We start from the raw sequence: 20,997 nt of genomic DNA, 5'->3' as shown, positions 1-20,997 counted from the left end.
TTCGGACTCCAAAGGAAAGTGTCGCTTGGGGGAGGGGGAAGCACTTTGATGAGCGGCGGCCGCGGCCCCTTTTCACTCAGCGGGCTCCCCCTTCCTTCTCCTCCTCCTACTCGCCCCTCGCCCGGTCCTCTCTCGGCGCCGGACCCCGCAGCCGGGGCAGAGCGGGCGCTCCCCGCCGAGATGCGCCTGGCGGCTCCTTGACTCGCACTCACACTTACTTTTGTCCAAACTTTTTACTCCGCCTGTTGGGATGAGGGTGGGGGGAGATTAGATAGAAGGGGTAGGGATTCCTCGAAAGGGAGTAAAGTGCCTAATTTTTAGGAGGTGCCATTTAAAAGAATTCCCTTGCTCAGCGTTGGGACGAAAATACTTTTTTTGCGCTTTCAAAAGTCCCAGGTATAATTGTTTGGGAAGTTTGTTCTGCTGGGAAAGGCTGCGTCAGTACGAACAATCCGGGGAAATCGCCCTAAGGCTCCCTCCGCAGCATGTGGAGAAATTGAAAGCAGGGGTCTGTGGCCACATTTTCCACCAGACTGTCCCTGGTAGATGGAGACTGGGAAAGAGGGAGAAGAAAGAGAGACAGAGAGAGAGAGAGAGAAAGTTTCCTATCAAAATGTTTGAATTGAGAAGTAGGGTGTACGTGTGAGGGGAAAGGGATGCTGGACTCCAGCGTTTTAGAAGAATCGTTTAAGACTTGCAAACACCTTTGGTGGGGACCGGGAACCCCAGGAGACACCGAAGAACAGGTAAGTGGCGGCGCCTCCCCAGCGGGCGCTCTTCTCAGGCGCAGAAGTCTGGAGGCGCCGAAGAGAGATCCGCGCGCCCGGAGCTGCCCCCGCTTGATAAAGTAGCCTGCGCCGGCACGAGCCGCCCGCGGCGTCGGTCTCAGGTGGCAGCGCAGAGGAAGGAAACGCTGGGGCCCGCGGAGCCGCATGAGGAGCAGGGGCCCGGTCTCCTCCAGCGGACCGCCCCGAGTCCTCACGCTCACACCCGGGCAGCTGAGCCCGGTGGCGCGCGGGAGAGCGAAGGAACCGGTTCTCCAGCACCTCGCCTCCTCTCTGCCACTCCCTTGGGAGCGCCGAGAGCGCGAGAGAAGGGCGGGGGGCCCCTGGTCAGGCTTAAGGACCCGCGGCCCCCTCCGCAGCCGGGACTAGGGCGCTCTGTTCGCCTCCCTTGCCCAGTTCTGCGCCGCATTTGCCAGCCGAGCCCCAGAGTTAGCGCGCGACCGGGGCGGGGCAGGCAGGCGGTGAGGGCGGGGTGGAGGGGCGGGGGAGGGCGGGGGCGCGCGGAGGTAACCCCCAGCTCGCGCTGCCATTGCCCGGCTCCCTGTCACTCAGCCCGCGCGGGGCCCCCGATTGGCGGCCTAGCCCGGTTACGCACTCGCCTTGCGTTCACATACCCAGGGAGGGCAGTAGAAAGGTGATCAATCTTCATCAGGCTACATTTCCAATCACCTAAACAACCGAGCAAGACAAGCCACTCCGACAAGGTAAATCGCTTGATTTATTTAGTTTGCAAAGTGACTCTGCAGGACTTCCCAGTCCCCACCGCCTCCACGTTACACCCGGAGGGCTGCGGCAACGGCGAGCCACCTCCCAACTCTGTCCCCTCGAATTCCCCCCGTTGCGGCCCTTTGGCGCGATCCCGGGCAAGACAATGTCCTGAGAGAGTGTGGGGCTTTGCAAACAAAGTGTCTGTGCAATAAAAGTGAAACCTAGAGGGACACTCACAAAGCCACTGGAAAAAAGATAGAGATGGGAGGGAGGAAGTTGGAAAAAGAAAGAAACCCGGGGGTCCTAGACCAGCCGCCCGGGTAATTCTTGTGCCGCTCTGTTTTGCAGGTTGGCTGCTCGGCGGGGCTCTGTGAGGGCTCAAGGTAGATGGTGAGCGGCTCTGGCAGCTGAGGGCAGGTAAGGAGAAAGCCGCGGGGCCCGCTCAGGACTTCAGGAGCGCATTGGTCACTCTTGCCTCCCGCTGCTCAAATGGATCCCCTCTTCCCGGGTCCTCGGCAGGTGGGCGGGGCTGGGGGAGAGGCCTGACTCCCCTCTTGAAGCGGGGAGGACCCCCGAGCGCTGCTCCGGCCGGGTGCCCCCTCCCCCGCCTCCTCCGAAGTAATCGAGCTGAAGTGCTAAGTTTGGAGAAAGTCTTTGAAAACTCGCGTTGCAGCCTAGCAGAACCGTCGCAGCTTGAGTTCCATTTTCTTTCGGCCCGAGAGCCCTAGCTATTTCCTTTCTCATCCCCTTCACCGCAAGCTGGGCTCTCCCAGGCCAGGCTTTGGGTCCCAGAGGACTGGAGCGGGAGCCGGGGATAGGGGAGCGTATATAGCTCTAACTTCTCTCCCTGAATTCCCTAGCCCGAGTTCCTGGCGTGTGGTACAAAGAACCCGCTGAAGCGGGGTGTTGTGAAAGGCCCTCTGGGGCCCCAGTCCCACTCCCAGCGCCCCTTCCTGACTCCTAATAGTAGCAACTCGGGTTCGGGCATCTGCAGAAGCGAGGCTTCGACCTTCCAGCGCGGGTCTGCGTGGGCTGTGCTGCTGAGGCCTAGTTCTCTATTCTCGACCGGGACTTGCTTGGGGCTTAGCTAGTAGGTTTAGCTAGTTTAGCTGGGGTTTAGCTAGTGCAGGGAGCGCACGCGACTCGCTGCACTCAGGCTTTCCAAATCCCGGAGACTCCTTGGGGAGCTAGGCCGGTCACCCTTCACCCCCTGCCGGGACCCGCTTGTCCACAGTCCATACTTGGCAGAAAGAAGGCCGGGACTGCTCGGGCCATGAAGGGCCCTGGCCGCAGCTGAGGCGCCTCTGACTTCAGGCTGAGACCTGGAACCACCACCTCTACAGTGGCCTCTTAGGCGTCCTTTGGCCGCCTCTGCGGCACTGCAGTTGAGGTTTGGGGGGATTCCGGGTAAGCGATCTTTCAGTGGCTGGGCGCAGAGAGATCAGCTGGAATGGTGATTGTGGGCTCTGGGGCAGGGCACAGCCGTGGAGACCTTGGAAGGAACGCAGTCTCCTTAAGTAAGCAATGCGTACCTGAGAGGCCAGGGTGAAGCTAGCCCTCCACATTGCCTCACCTTGGACCTCTGTAGTCTCTACCTTTTGTTACCTCTTTCAAAAACAGTTGAAACAATCCCTCATGTTCTGAACGCCGTCTGGGCGCCAAGTGAACGTTTGCTTGGGCAACATGAAGCTGGCTTCCGCCGGGCTCAAATTTTTGCCTAGACTTTGGAATCTTGCACACTCAGCGGTTCTGGCTCCGACCTTCCCTGCCAGGCCCCTCTTTTAACTTCTCCTCATTCCTAAAGACACCCTACGAGTGTCTTTAGCCCATTCCAAGCCCCCAGAGAGGCAGACGATCCAGAAAAGTTTACTTTTCGAAGAAACTGTGGTCTCTGGTCTAAGGCCTTGTGGAGCCAAGTTGACCGTCCTGCGCGGTTCTTTAGCATGTGCCCCCACCCCATCTGGGGCTCCATAACTCGGACAAGACCTGGAAGCCAACGGTGGCTCCGACTGACGGTTTCCGTGTGTCTCGTGTCTCCATAGGCCAGGCCCCCAGAGGCAACAGAACTTGAAGGACTGCGCGGTGGGAGCCCTGCGCCGCTCCTGGCCCCAGGCCCCCTGGATCCGTCGGGGAGCCTCCACCCAGCTGTTAGCATGATGTCTTACCTCAAACAACCCCCATACGGCATGAACGGGCTGGGCCTGGCCGGGCCCGCCATGGACCTCCTGCACCCCTCCGTGGGCTATCCGGGTGAGCACTGGCCCTCTCGCCCATCCCCTCAGCCCCTGCAAATGTTGGGGACCCCCAGCGTCTTGGGTTTGAGTGCACGCTTTGTTGCCGAGCAGGCCCATGGAGCCGGTTGCCTAGTCTGCTTACAATACAGGGCCACTGCAGGCGCACGGGGCAGAGTCGCGGATCGGAGAGGTGGTCAGGGCTGAGGAAACGTGCAATGTGTGCCTTGCAGACCAGGTCACACCAGCAACCTTTATCCTGTTATGGTCCCACCGCGAGCGCGGAGTGCATTTACCCACGGTTTCGTTTGCCACGGGCGGCTATTAGTTTTTTGTGAATCTGCTCCTTTCCTCCCAACATTGAATGAGTAATCTGAACACTCGCTGGGCCCTGACATAACGAGCCAAACTTCCCTTATGCGGTGGGCTGGACTGAAGAAGGAGGATTTTTCCTCCCTATTTAAATTATCCTCTAGATCAATGGCCAGCACCAATTTTTGCACAGCTGTAGTGGACGACTTGAGCCAAACCATGGGTTTCTTTTCTAGCTCCCACTCCTTCACCCCCATTCCCTTGGAGAGTATTTTCCAGGTCGTGTTTCTCTCTCCACTTCTTATCCCCCACAGCCTGAAAGTGTGTGTGTGTGTGGGGGGGGGGGATGACGTGGAGGAAGGGAGATGTATGACTTCTCTTAATCTCTGAAAGGCAGGTGGGGGGCAGCCCTGAAGTCTTGGAGTCCTAGTGGCACACAGGCACTTTCTCCCACCTGTGGCCTCTCAGTCTCCCACTCCTCCGTCCCGGGGGAGTTTCTTTGGCTCCGGGTTCCGCTTTCTCTAACGACGGTCAGGCTCCGGGCCTGCCAGGGCCCTGTGAGAGTCATATGGGGCTGGTCTGCGTGGCCACCGCTGACTCGAGACGCCCCCGCGTGTTCCCGCAGCTACCCCGCGGAAGCAGCGGCGGGAGCGCACCACCTTCACACGCTCTCAGCTGGACGTGCTGGAGGCGCTCTTCGCCAAGACTCGCTACCCTGACATCTTTATGCGCGAGGAGGTGGCGCTCAAGATCAACCTGCCAGAGTCCAGAGTCCAGGTGCACACACTCGGGGCGCCAGGGTCTGTGTAAGGGGAGCTGCGGCGGGTCCGGTCGGAGAAAGTATGGGAAGGGTGGATTGATGGGGGCGGAGGGGAGCTTATAGACTGGGCAGCCCCTCTCGGACTCCCTCTAGCGCTGGGCCTGGGCCAGGAAAAGGGGCAAAGTTAAAGGAAGTGGCTTAGAGCCCTGGATCCGGCCCTTGGCCCTGGGGCGCGTTCGGTACCGGTATAGAAAGTCCATTTTAGGAATTACAAGAGAATGAGCTAGGCTCCCGAAGGTAAAGTGCCTTAAGAGCTCTACACTTGCCCCTGATTTTTTTGTTTTTGTTTTTTTGTTTTTTAAATTAGAGACGGGGTCTCACTATGTTTCCCAGGCTGAATATGAATTCCTGGGTTCGAGTGATCCTCCCACCTCAGCCTCCCGAGTAGCTGGGACTGCATGCGCGCCCCTGCGCCCAGCGCCTCTGCTTCTTCGGCTTACCCAGGATTTGGCAATTTCCCTCAGAGGCCTGAATTCTCCTTCCACCCTGGCCTTACATTCCGGGGATCCTGGAAATGGAATGAGGGAAATTGCCTGGTGCTCTTCCTGGAAGTGCACTCCACCGGTGGTGCCAGTCTGATTAGACACTTCCTCTGCCTGGAGAGGACGCCAAGCTCAAAACGCGGCTGTTGGCTTTACTATTTCTGTTTTTGAGATGAAAGGGCTCCGAAAATACTGTTTCGATTCTAACTAAGAACTCTCCTCAAGGGCCTTTTGTCTCACCTTCTTTACAGGAAGGCTCCAGAAAGAACCAGGGTTGCAGTGCCAGGTGTCAGGGTCCTCCAAGAGGAGTTAGAACTTTATGACAGACCGTCTCATTTGGTTCCCTACCCAGAGCCAAAAGCCCAACGAAATCCCACCCAGGCTTCCTTCCCAAGTACTCGAGTACTGCCTGTGTTCAGCCCCGGCTCTTGCTGCTGCTTGCACCCAAACATTCACCCAGCCCAGTTCTGGCCTCCAGGAGCTGACTCGGTGAAACGGCTGCGGCCCCAGACTTGGTGTCCCGCACTCCGTTGCTGTGTATCTCTCCTTTGTTGCCTGAGCTGTGTTCATAGAAAACAGGGCCTCCAAACATACATGTGGCTGTGGGGAAGCAGCCAACAGCAGCAATTTAGAGATGGCAGAACTTCAGGCTGGACAGACGCAAACGTTCCGCCCGCCCGAGGGCAGAGTTGCACTAAGGGTGGGGAGGTGCGCCTCTCTCCTCTGGAGCCAGCTGAGGAGGGCTTTGAGCAGGAGGGTGGAGGAGGGTAGAGGAGCTGGGAACGGAGGTGGGGGGCAGGGTCTGGCCTGGCCGGGAACCGGGAGGGGCGGAGGCCGCAGTGGGAAGGGATTCGAGATCCTGGGCAAGGAGGTGGGTCCAAGGGGCGGGGGAGCAGCAAGCTCCACTCGCCCTCCTGACCCGCTCTCCCCCGTCCGGCCCACTGCAGGTCTGGTTCAAGAATCGCCGGGCCAAATGCCGCCAGCAGCAGCAGAGCGGGAGCGGAACCAAGAGCCGCCCAGCCAAGAAGAAGTCGTCTCCAGTGCGGGAGAGCTCGGGCTCCGAAAGCAGCGGCCAATTCACGCCGCCAGCTGTGTCCAGCTCCGCCTCGTCCTCTAGCTCGGTGTCCAGCTCGTCAGCCAATCCAGCGGCTGCGGCCGCTGCAGGCCTAGGCGGGAACCCGGCGGTGGCAGCCGCGTCGTCTCTGAGTACACCGGCTGCCTCATCCATCTGGAGCCCTGCCTCCATCTCGCCAGGCTCCGCGCCCGCGTCGGTGTCAGTACCCGAGCCACTGGCCGCCCCGAGCAACGCCTCGTGTATGCAGCGCTCGGTAGCTGCAGGCGCCGCCACAGCGGCAGCCTCCTACCCCATGTCCTACGGCCAGGGTGGCAGCTACGGCCAGGGCTACCCCACGCCCTCCTCTTCCTACTTTGGCGGAGTGGACTGCAGTTCATACCTAGCGCCCATGCACTCGCATCACCACCCGCACCAGCTCAGTCCTATGGCACCCTCCTCCATGGCAGGCCACCATCACCACCACCCACACGCGCACCACCCGTTGAGCCAGTCCTCAGGCCACCACCACCACCATCACCACCACCACCACCAAGGCTACGGTGGCTCGGGGCTTGCCTTCAATTCTGCCGACTGCTTGGATTACAAGGAGCCGGGCGCAGCCACTGCTTCCTCCGCCTGGAAACTCAACTTCAACTCCCCCGACTGTCTAGACTATAAGGACCAAGCCTCATGGCGGTTCCAGGTTTTGTGAGCCCAGGAGTGAAAGAGAAGAAACGCAACTACCTGCGCCCTCTCTGGTCCCCATCCTGTTGCTGCTGCTGCACCGCCCGCCTTTGCCTCGGCTTCTCCAAAACTGAATTTTCACACCCCCAAAAGATGCCCATTACCTGCACTGCCGCCCCCATTTTTGTGCCACTTGCTTGGGGGATGTGCAAACCCTCCTACTCCTTGGATGGGGGGACCGGTGCTTTGGCTTGGCCCACACATTCTATACAGGAGAGCTGTGTGCTCTTCTCCCAAACCCCACCAAACTTCTAAGTCACCCTGGTCTTTCAGGACAGCTATTATGCACTTGCAGCCTTCGGAGGCTCTTTGCTCTGACCCGCTGTTTGAGCCCAACACTTTTATTTATTCTTTCTGGACACTGGAGTCACTAACTGACGTGTTTTTGCCTATTGGAGTGCAGCCCCACACAACTCCAAATCAAAACAACCACTAAGTGTTTCTCCCGCACGGACTGCCGCCCCTTCAGCTGCTCTCGATTCCGCTCCACGCTTGCAGGCCAGAGCTTCCCCGCGTTCTTTCATCCCCAGAGGAGTGCGCTGGGGCGCGGTCCGCAGGAGGATCGCGCTCCCAGCCTCCCGCGCACAGAGTCGCGTCTTGTCCCACCCTGCGCTGGACTGGTTCAGGCTTCCGCCTCGGCGGGAATGCTGTACATAGTCAGGTCCGTTCGAAGGACCTCTTAAACTTTTTAGTTGCTGTTGGTTGAACTGAACATATCTCGTCTTAGCTCCCAGGAAACAGAACTTTAAGATATATACAGCACATATATATATACACATATATATAAAACAAAAGCAAAAAATATTTCCCCTTTGTCCCCCTTCCTCTCTTCCTCAAACGATGGCGCTTTTTCTTTTTCAGTTGTTGCAAAGCTGTCCTGCCCTCTTCACATCGCCCTCTGTGTATTTATTAAAGAGAACCGCTTCATTCCAGGAAGCTGGGCGCGGAGGACCAGGAGTGTGGAGGAAACCGCCAAGTCAGGGTACAGAGGTGGGGTTAGGCTGGACAGGGGCGCAGGACTGAGCCCCTCACCCCGTCTAAGCAGAGGGTCACAGTTCCGGTTTAGAGACCAAAAAAACAAAACAAAACAAAAAAACCCCAAAAACAAAAAAAGGTTCAAAATGCAGGATTATGGAAAAACAAACCCAGGCCCAAAACCCCAGTTCCAATTCCTCTGTCGGCTTTTCTCTCTTTAAACATTCTTGTTTTGTCTAGTGAGTTTTTAGTGCACCTTCATTCTCCGAAATCTGCGGAGAGCCCGCGCGCCTGTGTATCAATTTTGGCTTTGGCCGCTTCGTCCAGTAGGTGGGAAAGTAATTTGTAAATTTGATTTGTCTGATGTGAAGATCACAAATTACTTGTTGAAATGTATGGCAGTCCCCCTCCTCCTCTTTATCTACATTATTTCCCGAAAATAAATGCAAATTAATGAACGACTTGTCAGTGTTGCTCTTCTGATTCCAGTCCCGGGTCCCAGTCTGAGGGGGGGCGGTGCTAAAAGAGAGGGACACTCGGTGTCAATGACCCGCGTGTTAATGACCCGCGTGAAGCTGGAGGCCAAAGGATGGGGCGGGAAGATTTGGCAAGAGGAGCCCCCAGTAACTTTCTCTTAGGGAGTGTCTCCCCCTGTCCCTACCCATCCACCTGCCTGGCCTCTTCCCTCAGGCGTTTTGACCCCGCATCCCTCCTCCCCATCCAAGACAGAGACAGGTGTCAGGACTCAATTCCCGAAGCAATTCCTTTCTCTTTAGAGGCAGGAGCCTGGCACTGATTTCTTCACCCTAATTGCCTGCACCAAAAAGAAAAGGGGGAGGGGAAGAGGGTCTGGAGGCGGGAAAGGATAGCTCTGTAATGCTCTCAGAGCTGAGCCAAAAAGGAAAAGAAAGCAAAACGACAAAAAACCGATCCGTGTCCTGCATGTTGGCAGCAGACAACCTTCCTTTCTGCTGAGCTGTCCCGGGTGGCTTCACCGCAGCTGGGGGATCCGAGTCATTCCTTCCACGTGCTGAGAAGTCCCTCTAAACCCTCAGCCCCTACCAGAAGTAGCCCGATTATCTTTGTTCGTATTGTAAAGTTTCTTTAAAACACAAAACACATAACCTGGAAAAGTGGACAAGCACGCGTTTCACTTTGGTAGAGGAGGAAGACGCCCGGCTTGCAGCTGGGGGTCAGGAAGGGCAATTCCATCTCCCTCTGAGGGAAGACGGGGGTCGGGGAGGTTGCTCTTCCAGGAAATCCAGAGCCTGCCACTGTCTGGATTGTTTGGCCTGAAACCTCCTGAGTGTAAGACCGAGAAGCTGCTCAACTTGTCCACAGGCGGGAAGGAACTAAGGAAACAACGAAAAGTTTCCTGCGAAGTGACCAACGCCCCCTATTCTTTAAATTCCGTGTGAGACCTGAGAACACGCTGTGAGGCGGGGTTCCGAGAACGACCCCTCCCCCAGGGTCCGCGCCCAGCAAGGTCGCATGGCTGCAAGCCCTGGCTGTGGAAAAGCTTCCTCGGCCGCGTCCTCCCTCCGGATTCGGTAGGCCCAGCTGCGGCACAGCCTTCCCACGCCAACAAACCCAACATCCTAGACTCCACAAAGGCCCACAGGAGGGCGCAAACGCCGCCCCGCCGCCCCCGGCCCAGCGGCGCCGCCCCCGGCACGCGGCCCCTGAAGGCAGGGCCGGCCCGCGCAGGCTCCCCCTTAGGCGGCGCCTCCCGCCGCGGAACGCCGGGTCAAGCCCGACCTGCTCGGGTACGGGACCCGCACGTGCCGGGGAGGCCGGGCGGGCGGCAGGGGCGAGGAGGCTTCCAGCTTGCACCACACCGGCCTGGGCACCCGGGCTGCAAAACCTCCTGGGCGTTCCCCTCAGCAGACCCTGTGCTGCCTCGGGGCCACTCTGGCTCGAGGAGCAGCTGCTGATGCCGCTCGAGGCCCAGGTGCTGAGTTGCCTCCACCTGCAGCTCCCTGAGGCAAGTTCTGTGGGGCTCAGCGGTCCTCTTGGCTAGTAGACGGAACGAAACCAGGAGACCCGGCTTTACACTCGCTTGGACAACCCTGTGGCCTCCGGAGCAAGGTACCCAAATCCCTGGGCCTCGGTTTCGTAGCAGTTTTTATTTGGCCCCACTTGGCCTGGGACTTGCCAGAACGTCACACTTTAGGCTGAGACTACGTGCAGGAAGGTCAGACATCACCCCCTGACCTGGCAGGGCGTCTCAGGGGCGTCTAGAAGCTTCAGCGCCTGCGTACTAGGCAGGAGGCAGCCGGGCGGGAGTTCTCGCCCCAGGGACTAGGCTTCGAGAAGAGGCACGTGCTTCTCCCAGAGCCTCCCGGCTGGTGCCAAAGCCCTGTGGCGCTGAGTGGAAATCAGGAGCGGGAAGGCGCCAGGGCCTAATGGGCCGCCGCGCCACCTCTGGGCACCGGGACGTTGGAGCGTGGGGGATCGGGGTGAGTGCGTGGTCGGGCCCGGGGGAGGCGGGGGCGGCTGGAGGTGGCCCGGCAGGGTGAGGGCGCCTGCGCTGGCCGAAAGTCTCGGGGCAGCAGTGGCGGCGGGAACGCGGAAGGTCCCTCCCGGCCGGCCCGGCCACCTGTTAACAGACAGGTTCTCTGAGAACCGTCTTTCTGTCTGTGGAGAGAGGAAGTTTGTTCTGTTTGGGTTTTGGTGTTCCTGACATGAAGCAACTAGAACTGAAGCAACTTCAGGAGCTTTAGCAACCCCAGAAAATTTAGCAGCGGAAGATGTCAACAGTTTTCTTTCTTTGAGTGCTCAACGAAATCTTCACGCTCTCTACTCATACCTTGTATTCTCTGCCCATACTGTAGGGGCAAAAATGTCTACCCTTAGATGAACGTGTGTGAGGTTCTTTAGGAGTAAAGGATGGGTCATATTTGTGATTTTTAAAGATTGTTTTTTAATCTCAAAACTGTCTCAAGGGCACTGCATTAATTTGCTGAAGCTATGAAAGGATTCGGAGGAGTAAACCCATTTGTTGAGCTTTTCTGTAATCTTTTGTACCAGCTACTGAGGATATATAGAGACAACATTTCTCTAAATCGTGGATTTTTTTTTTTTTTGAGAAAAAAATCCTTAAAGCTATAGGGTATTAAATGTGAGGGGGATATATGATTGAGAAGAAAAATTTACTGAATGTCAGCAAATGCTTGTCTGCCAAATTACAGAGACCAAAAAACTGAGTAGTCCCATTTCTTGGTCAAAAGAAAATTACCAGTTTTTTCATGTATTTTGTGCAAAATAGCAATTACCACAACTAAATTGTGATTTTTTTAAATTGGGAAAATAAAAAATAAATTCACTACTCTGGCAGAATTAATTAATGTTAATTATGTCATTAGTGCCTGATGACAGGCACAAAGTTTTTCTTTAGAGAAATAAAGTGTATCTGATATACAAATATAGTTAATATATACATTATTGGTAAAGAGAATCTGTATCATTACTATTCAAGACAGAAAAATCACTTGGCTTCTTATGCAGAATTAATTTAAGAACGGCAACAAGATATCTTTATAAAATTCCCCAATTAAAAACAGAATAAGTTCTCAACAAGTTATTCTGTATTTTCTACACTTTCTCTCCCTTCCCCCATGCATTTTAATATTTAAAATGAAAACATATCTCATTTAAACTAAAGAATATTTATATCGAACAATACTTTAATTAAAACCCACCAATTTAAAAATGAATACTAAATATAATAACAATGCATTGCTTATTTGACAACAAGAAAACATTTTCATTATCTTAAGGAATCTGTTTAAATAAATGTTTGGGTGTCTGGACTGTCCTTTTTGAAAACCAGAAGCTTTTAGGCTGTGTTAGTAGAGGGTTCTTGAGAAAGCAAATATGCCTTTTAATTATCCTGTTGATATTTACTGATATCTAAAAAAGAATTTTTTCATGAAGGAGGAGAACATCCCATTTTGATCTAATGATTCTTTAATCATGTGTTAAGACTAAGTTAGATTTTATTTACGCTAGGTGCAGTTCTTCAAAAGTTTTAGAAAATCAAAAATATTTGCTAAAAACTTCAGTAATTTAGGTGAAATGGCAGTTATACCACATAGCCAAAGTTGAAATTGCTTTTAAATGTATCCAATTTTTTCTTAGGAAAAAAAAAAGCAAGAAGTGTATGGTATGCTTGGAACTAAAATGCATATCACTCTAACTTATGAAATTATACACCTTATGTTTCTACAACTATTATTTGAAAGATAAGGATATGCCTAAAACAGTTTGGAATTCTTTCTAATCAAATAGGACTTAGGCTCTATTTAATCAATGATGAACCCATCAAAATTTAAACATTGAAAATCCATTGTGTTTACAAAAATTGCGCTGCTTTTCCTCCCTTTGGATCTCTTACTTGGTGGCTAATATAATCAAAGGGACAAAATTGCATTCCATTCCAAAGGTCACAAATACTTTTTTAAAAAGGTTAATCTTTATTGAATAGCTTATGAAAAGGATTTTAGAAAATTTTAGAAATTCTTTTAAAGTGGATTCTAAAACTAGGATTTAAGGAACTTGAGTCAAAAAATTTGGGGGGATTGAAGTGGAGTATAAATAAATCATAACTACTTTAGACACTTGGGGTAAAAACTAAAATGTAAGAATAAATGGTCTCTGATTGAACAGCTTGGTGTCTAAAGAGTGTATAAAATATTTTTAGTACACAAATATTCTTATGTATGTTCAAAGCTGTAAATGCTTGTTAAGATATACTATCATCTGTCATAGCTATTTCAATATGGGAATCATAATATCTTTTGAAAATTTATTTTAAATAAATTATAAAAAGAAATTATGAAACAGATTTATACACTTTAAAGAATAACAAAATATACATGGAGCAACAAGTTTTTAACAAATACTGAAAAGTAGATTTGCAGTTGGTTACAATATCAGTGTTTAAATTTGATGTTGCATAAAATATATCTATTTATATTTCAGGGATTTTGTTAAATCCTTTAGTAACTATTACTATATAGGGATACTTTTTAAGGGAGAAAAACACTTTAAATCATAGGATATAAAAGATCTGTAGGCCTTTGTAAATTCATAGGGTTTCTTTCTTGGTGGAAGAAATGTGCTCTATTTCTGTTTATGTTTTTAATGAAAGGAAATCAAGAGAAACTGTCTTCTTGTTTCCCAAGGATGAATATTAGACCTCATCTAAAGCCAAAGCTTCAATCTCAGTTTCATTGCTGGTGGCTCCCAAATTCATATTTGTAGCCTTAAATTTCTCTGTTGGACTTCATATACCATACCTGCACATCCACTGAAAAGAGGCCATTGGATTTTAGCCCTTAGAAAGTTAATGTTATGATGTCTGTTACTTGCTTCAAAATAATCAAGGAGAGAGAGAGGGTCTAGTATAGATAAAACAAGGTTAGCTTTGAGTTGATAATTGTTGAAACTGAGGGAGAGTGTACAAGACTTTATTATACTCTTACAGCTTTAATTTTTTTCCATAATAAAAAGTGAATTAAAAAGGTATTTATTAGTTTATAGAAAGTAGTCTTTGCAATGGGTTGAGGAAATTGAGATTCCCATGATTTGGAGTTTATACAGTAGTATTCACATCTGTTGTTTTCTTTAATTTGCTCAAATCTTGTGAAAATGGTGGTGGTAAAGTGAGGCTGAGTGGTTTGGTTACATATTCAAGGTTATATAGTTGACAGGTAGCAGATCTTGATACTCAGTCTTCAGATTTCATGTTCTTTTGCTATAAGAACTACCTAAATTTCTTAGTTTGTTCACAAACATTAATTTAAAAATACATGCCATATCATTTGAGAATCATCATACCAGATCAACATCAACAAAACATGCTTTAACTAAACTCAAGCTGTAAAATTTGAGTTTTGGTAATTGAAATTTAGTTGCTGGGGAGTTCTTACTTTTCTGTTCCTGGGCATGACTTAAGTCTCATTTTAATGAATTGTCAGATATTAATAGAGCATTAAATGAGGGGACTAGTCTGATACCAAGTCTCGTCTTTCCATTTCCTTTATTAATTCCTTATCAATATTAATTCTTTACTAATTTTAATTTGTAACTAATTAAAAAATTCCTTATTAGTTGGTTCATGTTTATGAATAGTGTGTCCTGTTCTTGATTGAGTATTTTGGTTCTTTAGAACATTGCTTTGCTACATTATAGGAGTTCTAATCCAGGGAAAAATTTGTAAATCAGAAATGGAGTTGGGATTAGATTAATGGGTCTGTATATGAGGCTTAATTTATTTGTAAGCAAACACTGAGAATTTTTTTTTAACTACACTGAGCTGGAAACTACTCTTTTTGAGTTTTGAAGATTGTAGCTTAATTTTTAAAAAAAATCACTGATGGCAAATCCTTGTCTTTTTAGGATAAATTTTATTTTTCAGATCTAAGTTTGGAAATTTAAAAATGGGTTAACAAGTCGGTTAATAGAAATTACACCACTTCATAGGTTTCCTTTATTGACATGCAAAGAGAAGAAATCTTGTTTAAATTACACCTTTATTTCTTCAGTTTTTTTAAATCCTCATTTCAGGATTTCATTCCTGTTAGTGACCTCCTCAATCTTCCTCTTACCTGATGTAAAAAATAAAGGTTGTCTGTTCATGTTTATTATGTTTGGAGAAAACAACTAGCACCTATTTTCTCCTTGTATTTTCTCATTGAGGCATAAACTTTATCATGTTCTCAGGTCAGCACTTGATAATCTTGTATACCTTTTTATTTGAACTTTTTATTAGGAACTGAGGTTTTTCTTTACCCTAAGATTACATTACAATCAATAAGTTAGCTAAATCTTTTATCTCAAGAGAGACTAGCAATCAGTGGGGGTCCTAATGCTAAGAGAAACATAAGAAGTTAGACTAAGTTTTTCTGTATTCTCAGCTCTTGGCACAGTGCCAGACACAAGGTAGACCTCAACAGCATTTGTTGAGTGAATTAAAGAAGTCCGTCATCACCCTTGACATAGATTTATATGTAATTCTTCTCAGATACAGAATTACCTTTTTTCTTTGTAGTATTCAAAGTTAGTTTTGAATGGATTCGATAACATGCTTTCTTAATCTCTTTTAATCATCCTTAGAATCAAAACTTTTTGATTACTTCCCCACTGTCACATCTCTTGTTAAATGTAAAATGTTTTCAAAAATTTAGTTTATTAAAGTTTTGAGTTATAAAATTATTTAAAAGTTCATAAAATTTATACGTACATTTTATCCAATCTTAACGCCATGTGATCACTACCCCTAGGTCAAGAAATAGAATATTATTGGGACCACAGACTTTCCCTAGTTATCCCTTACCCATTATAATCTCTTTTGTTTCCCCAGAGGTACCTGCTATCCTCAGATGCTTCTCAACTTGTCATGGGGGATATGTCTTGATAAACCCCTCATAAGTTGAAAATATTGTAAGTCTAAAACACACTTAATATACCTAACCTACTGAGCATCATAGCTTAGCCTAGCCTGCCTTAAACGTGCTCCAAACACTTACATTAGCCTACAGTTTGGCAAAATCATCTAAGACAAAGCCTATTTTATAATAAGGTGTTGTATATCTCATGTAATTTATTGCATGCTATACTGAAAGTGAAAAACAGAATGTATAGGTGCTTGAAGTATGGTTTCTACTGAATGTGTATTGCTTTTGCATAATCATCAAGACCAAGAATCATTCATTGTAAGTTGGGGACCATCTGTAATTGTTTTCTTGCATTTCTTTTCTAACTTAACCACCTGTGTATGTATTCCTAAACAATATAGATTGATTTGCCTGTTTTGAATCTTATACAAATAAAATTATGTTGTATTTTTCAACTGTTTTCACTTAGATTATGTTTATGCTGTTTAAAATTACATATCTGTAGCGTGTTCATTTTTATTGTCATACACTGTATGGTATTCCATTGCATGACTATACCACAATTTTCTGTTTTACTGTTGATAGGCATTTGGGTTATTTCCAGTTTGGGACAATTACAATGGTGCCTCTCTGAACATTCTTTCATATATATCCTGATTGTACATAAGAATGCAAATCTCTAGGGTATATTCTGGGAGTAAAATTTTTGAGCCATAAGAGGTGTGTGTTTTCAACTTGACTAGAGACTGGCATAATTTTCCAAGTTTCTGTTAGTTTACATTCTCAAATAGTGAATGAGAATTCTAGTTGCTCCATATCTTTGCCAAAGCTTAGTATTGTTAGTCTTTTAAAATTTTGTCAATCTGTTGGATGTGTAGGAATATCTCATTGTGGTTTTAATTTGTATTTTCTTGATTACTGGTGAGATTGAACCCTTTTTCTTGCATTCATTGTCTATTTGTATTTCTTTTGTGAAGAGCCTATTCTTACATTTGCCTTCTTTCTATTAGTTTGTCTGCCTTTTTTCTGATTTATAAGAGCTCCTAATATATTCTGCATACTATTCTTTTGTCAGTTATATGTGTTGCAGATATTTTTCCCATGTTGTGGATTATACTTTCATTCTCAGCTGAATTTGTTTAACTTTTTCTGATTGATGTTTTTTGTGTCTTGTTTAGAAAGTCCTTTCTTACCTCTTAATCATGGAAATATTTCCCCATATTTTCCTATAAGGGGTTTCTTTTAAAAGTTTTGCTTTAAATATTTATCATCTGACTTTTTTGTGTGTGCAGTATTTGGCAGTGGTTCTTCTCCTTCTTAAAATTTCATCTCTAATGACTGCAAATATTATCTTTATGTTGCTAATTCCAAAAGTCTATATTTTTGGTATTGACTACACTCCTTAGCTGAGACCCTTATTTCCAGCTGCCTCCTGGATCTCTACACTTGAATGTAGAGATTGAAAATATCTGCTCCTTTTTATCCTTATTTTATTTTTAGATTAAATCATCATGTAAACCCAAATATATAGTAGATTCTCTCTTTTCCTCTTCCTTCTCCGTCTGAACAGCCATCGTGTCCAGGTGATTCTACTTCTAACATGCATCTCAAATGCATTCTTTCCCTTATTTCTAGTCCTACAATTACTATTCAGAATTCCACCTTATCTGATACAATAGTTTTCTAATTGGTTTTCCTGCCTTCCTTCTATCCCCCTTCTGTAGTCAGTCATTCACACTGCCACAGAACTTTCTAAGACATAAATCCTATCTCTTTCTTGCTTTTATGGCTTTTCACTGACTTCATTATAAAAAAAAAGTTTAAATCTTTCACATGGCTTCTACCATTACTCTGCAGGAATCTCATGTTTTAGCCACACCAGGCTACTTATTATTTCCCAAAGAAACTATGTTGTTTCATTGTGCCTTTTTACATGTTGTTCCCTCTGTTTGGAAAATAGTTTTCCTTCCACCTCTTCCCACTAGGAAAAATCCTATTTCTTCCACCACTATTCCCAGACAGAATTAATCCTTCCTGCTTCTGGGCTTCCCTAGCAATTTGTTCATACTTTTATTGCAGTACTTATCATATTGCTTTATGGTCATTAGTTTATGTACCTGTCTTCCATGCTAGATTATGAGGTCTTTGAAGACAGAATATGTTTTATTAATCTTTTCATTCTTAATACCTAACAGCGCTCGATACTTAATAGTACTCAAAAGTACGTGAATTAAATTTAAAAATTGTGCTAACCTTAGAAAGTGAAATGTATGCATTGACTAAAAAGTCATGAGAAGGGAAAAATGCTGATGAAAGAGTACAATATCAATACTTCTAAACTGTTTTAGAAAAGATTCATATCTATTACCTATCCTGAAATCAAGTAAAGCTGTTGTGTTTTGCTATACCGTAATCACAGCTTAATTAGTTATCTGGGCTGTTTTATGTGCGTGGGTTCTAGCTAAAAAGATTAGAGCGTACTGCTCTGGCTCAATGCTAACTGAAGTGGCAAAAATAATCTTAAAAAATAAAATTGAACTCTATTTTTAAAAGGGTGACTTTTATTTCAGGCAGACTTAGAATAAAAAGTTAGATAAAATTAGTTTTAAAAAAGGAAGAAATTCGCAACACTGTTGAAGAAAAGTGTACATTGCAGAGAACACTTTAATAACCATAGTCTAACAAGTTTCGTAATACTGATGGATATATCTGTTTTGATAGTGCTTGATAACTTCTAGTCTGGAAGGTGCTGGTGAATCAGGTACCCCTTCGGTTTAATCAGAACAGTGATAGGTTAACAGTTTCTGCATATGCTAATTTTGCGTACTCTCATAAAAAATAAAACCTCTGGTGACTGGAGACCAGATATTTACTTAAAGCTCACACAGCATATATACAACACAATCAAATTATGGCTAGATGATTTTTTGCAGTTCATCCGAAGGAAGCAGAGTTAGTATTCAATAACATTATGTTTCTCTCTTTTCATGTTAACTTATTAATCATATGCACAAGCGTATTCAGAATACAAAATGTTCTTAACAGAGAAAATTTAGAACAAATTGATTTTTCATTAAGATATACTATTTATATTTAGAATTCTGATTGAAGTAAATCTTTACAGAAGCTTGGAAAGGTTTATCTCGTATGTTTGCAGATAAGTTATCTTCTGATGATAAATTTATAGATTTTGAAATAAATCAGCCCCTAATCATAAAAGCAACTTCTAGATAAACATGGTCAATTGAATACATATGTTTATTTTTATTCTTTCTCAAAAACACACTAAAATAAAAGTCAAGAATAAAAAAAGGCATAAACTCTTATAAGGACAATAAGAACACGAGAGGAGATAGCAGATTTTTGGAAGCTGGAATGTTGGTGGATGAGTAATAACTGGCTTCATAAGAAAGCTGAACCCCAACCAGTGTCGCTGCCTTCTACCTGTTGCGCCTATCTGGTACAACGTCAGCCCATGCCTAGCAAATATCAGCCAATGGCTGTGCAGATATTGATGGTTCCCAGGCAAGTGGTCAGCATGAACTCTGTAGGGAACCAGAGCTCTGTCTTGGGATGATCTTATTGCACTATATATGTCTTGACTTTTGAACCTGGGAATAACTGAACATCATAGATGAAATATGTTATGCAAGCATATATTATGAATTATTTTTGTTTACAGGAGTAGGATGATGGTGTCTAAGGAAGAACCTCAGTGGCTCTGTTAATTCAGCAAGGGTGCCTATAGAAACAGAACATCTGGAGCTACACTGTCAGTATGGTAGCCACTAGCCACATGTGGCTTTTGAGCACTTGAAATGTGGCTAGTCTGAATTGAGATGTAATATAAATATAAAGTTCATCCTGGTTTTTAAAGACAGTATTAAAAAAGAATGTAAAATATCTCATTAGTACTTTTGTATTCCTTATTAAAATAATACTTTGGATTATTGGTTAAACCATATATCTTATTAAAAATAATTGTACCAGTTTTTTAGTTTTCTAATGTATATTCTAGAAAATTTTAGATTACATATGTGGATCCCATTATTTTTCTTTAATTCAGCTCCAAATTAGAGGTTTTGATCCCTAGAGATGGCTGATATGGTTCTCTGGTCTGTCTCTTATGGGGGTTATTTAGAAAGAAGGAAGTCTAAATGGAGATGTCATCCATACTCTGTGATACCTCTCAGTAACACCTAAAGTACTGCAATATATACCTTTAGTGAACTGCAAAACTAATAGCATTGTGAGTTGGGAGTCTGTTCAGTGAATAAAAGGGACTTGCCTAAAGTACTCAATAGACCTCTTGCTAAAATTTTCTTGAATGTTATCTATCCATCATGCCTCTTCAGCACAAACTTCTCCCCGGAATCTATACAACTTCCATACCTGATTACTGAATGCCATAAGAGAAAACCACACAGCTAAGCTATTGAGAATGCAATAGAGTCATAGTTGCCAACCTGGCCTTGGGTTTGCAAGCTTTTTAATAATCTTTCTGTGTTTTCCTAATCATCTCTTTAACCTAGTCTTCATAGTGGCCATTTAAAACCTCATTTACTCTTCTCATACCTTCTATCCTTGTTCTCAGCAGATGACCTTACCTCTTTCTTTACTGAGAAAACAGAATGCATAAGAGAGGAATGCCCTTTACCCTCAGTTACCATATCTACAGTCTCACACTCACAATCATTCCTTTACTTCTGTCCTGTACTAGACATAGTGATTCTCTTCTCTTGTCTGAGGCTAATCTCTGTTTCTGTGTTCTTGATCTTATTATTCCCTTAGGTTTCCTCAGAAGCCTCCTTTGGCAAACTCAGTTTTTTTCTTGTTTCACATTGGCTTCATCCCAACAGTACTTAAATATGCACTAACCTCTGCCATCTTAAAAAGTCCTCTCTTGACCTTTTGTCCTCCTATACCTACCATTAGGTCTTCATCTTCTTAATAATTGAGCGTCTTGAAGAAATTGTCTACTCATTGTTTCTAATATCATCACTTTCTATTTACTTCTTAATTCACTGCAATAAAGCTTCTACCCCTGAGATTGCTTTTGCTAAAGTCATGTATATGTCTAAGATCCAACGGGACAATTTTTAGTCTTAATCATATTTAACCTCTCTATAGCATTTGATACTAGTAGTCATTTTGTCTTCTATAAAACAAATTTTTCCCCTGGTTTTTGTGATATTCTACTCTTTGAGCTTTTCCTCTAGTCTCATTTATGAATACTCCTTTTCTGCTTACCCATTAAATACTGGTTTTCCTCAAGACTCTTGCCCTAGAGTGTCTTCTCACTTTACATATTCTCCATGGGTAATTCATGTGCTGCTGTGTTTTCAGTTGCTCTAAATATTATTTTCAGCCTCAATCTCTAGACCCTTCTATCTGTCTGGTTCACATACCACAGTACCTATGCTACTACATCTGTTCCTCATACTTTATGTCCAGGAATAGCAACTGTCAACCCCTCAGTCCAAGAA

General features: G+C 46.0%; 1 protein-coding gene across 3 annotated transcripts; it reads left to right on the top strand.

Moving 5' to 3' along the window:
- Window positions 1-1,421: 1,421 nt before the first annotated feature.
- Window positions 1,422-8,569, top strand: OTX1 (orthodenticle homeobox 1). Of its 3 annotated transcripts, XM_069494677.1 has the most exons (7): window positions 3,647-3,743; window positions 3,839-3,859; window positions 3,918-3,920; window positions 4,662-4,813; window positions 6,286-6,470; window positions 6,546-6,611; window positions 6,642-7,104. In XM_069494677.1, exons 1-7 carry the CDS (start codon window positions 3,647-3,649, stop codon window positions 7,102-7,104), a joined length of 987 nt encoding a protein of 328 aa, XP_069350778.1. The 3 variants fall into 3 exon arrangements, with proteins under 3 accessions (XP_069350777.1, XP_069350778.1, XP_069350779.1); XM_069494676.1 differs by lacking the exons at window positions 3,839-3,859; window positions 3,918-3,920 and adding exons at window positions 1,422-1,489; window positions 1,842-1,910 and having other exon boundaries at window positions 3,536-3,743; window positions 6,286-8,569; XM_069494678.1 differs by lacking the exons at window positions 3,839-3,859; window positions 3,918-3,920.
- The last annotated feature ends 12,428 nt before the right edge of the window (window positions 8,570-20,997 follow it).

The sequence above is a fragment of the Eulemur rufifrons genome, chromosome 19 (genome assembly GCF_041146395.1).
Source record: "Eulemur rufifrons isolate Redbay chromosome 19, OSU_ERuf_1, whole genome shotgun sequence".
Lineage (NCBI taxonomy): Eukaryota > Metazoa > Chordata > Mammalia > Primates > Lemuridae > Eulemur > Eulemur rufifrons.
This window is presented reverse-complemented; position numbering and strand designations above follow the sequence as displayed.

Excerpts from the sequence above, each read along its gene's own strand:
- OTX1 (XM_069494676.1), top strand. The coding sequence starts at position 3,647 with ATGATGTCTTACCTCAAACAACCCCCATACGGCATGAACGGGCTGGGC. Across the intron at positions 3,744-4,661 it reads CCCCTCCGTGGGCTATCCGG|CTACCCCGCGGAAGCAGCGG; the intron begins GTGAGCACTGGC and ends GTGTTCCCGCAG. Across the intron at positions 4,814-6,285 it reads TGCCAGAGTCCAGAGTCCAG|GTCTGGTTCAAGAATCGCCG; the intron begins GTGCACACACTC and ends GGCCCACTGCAG.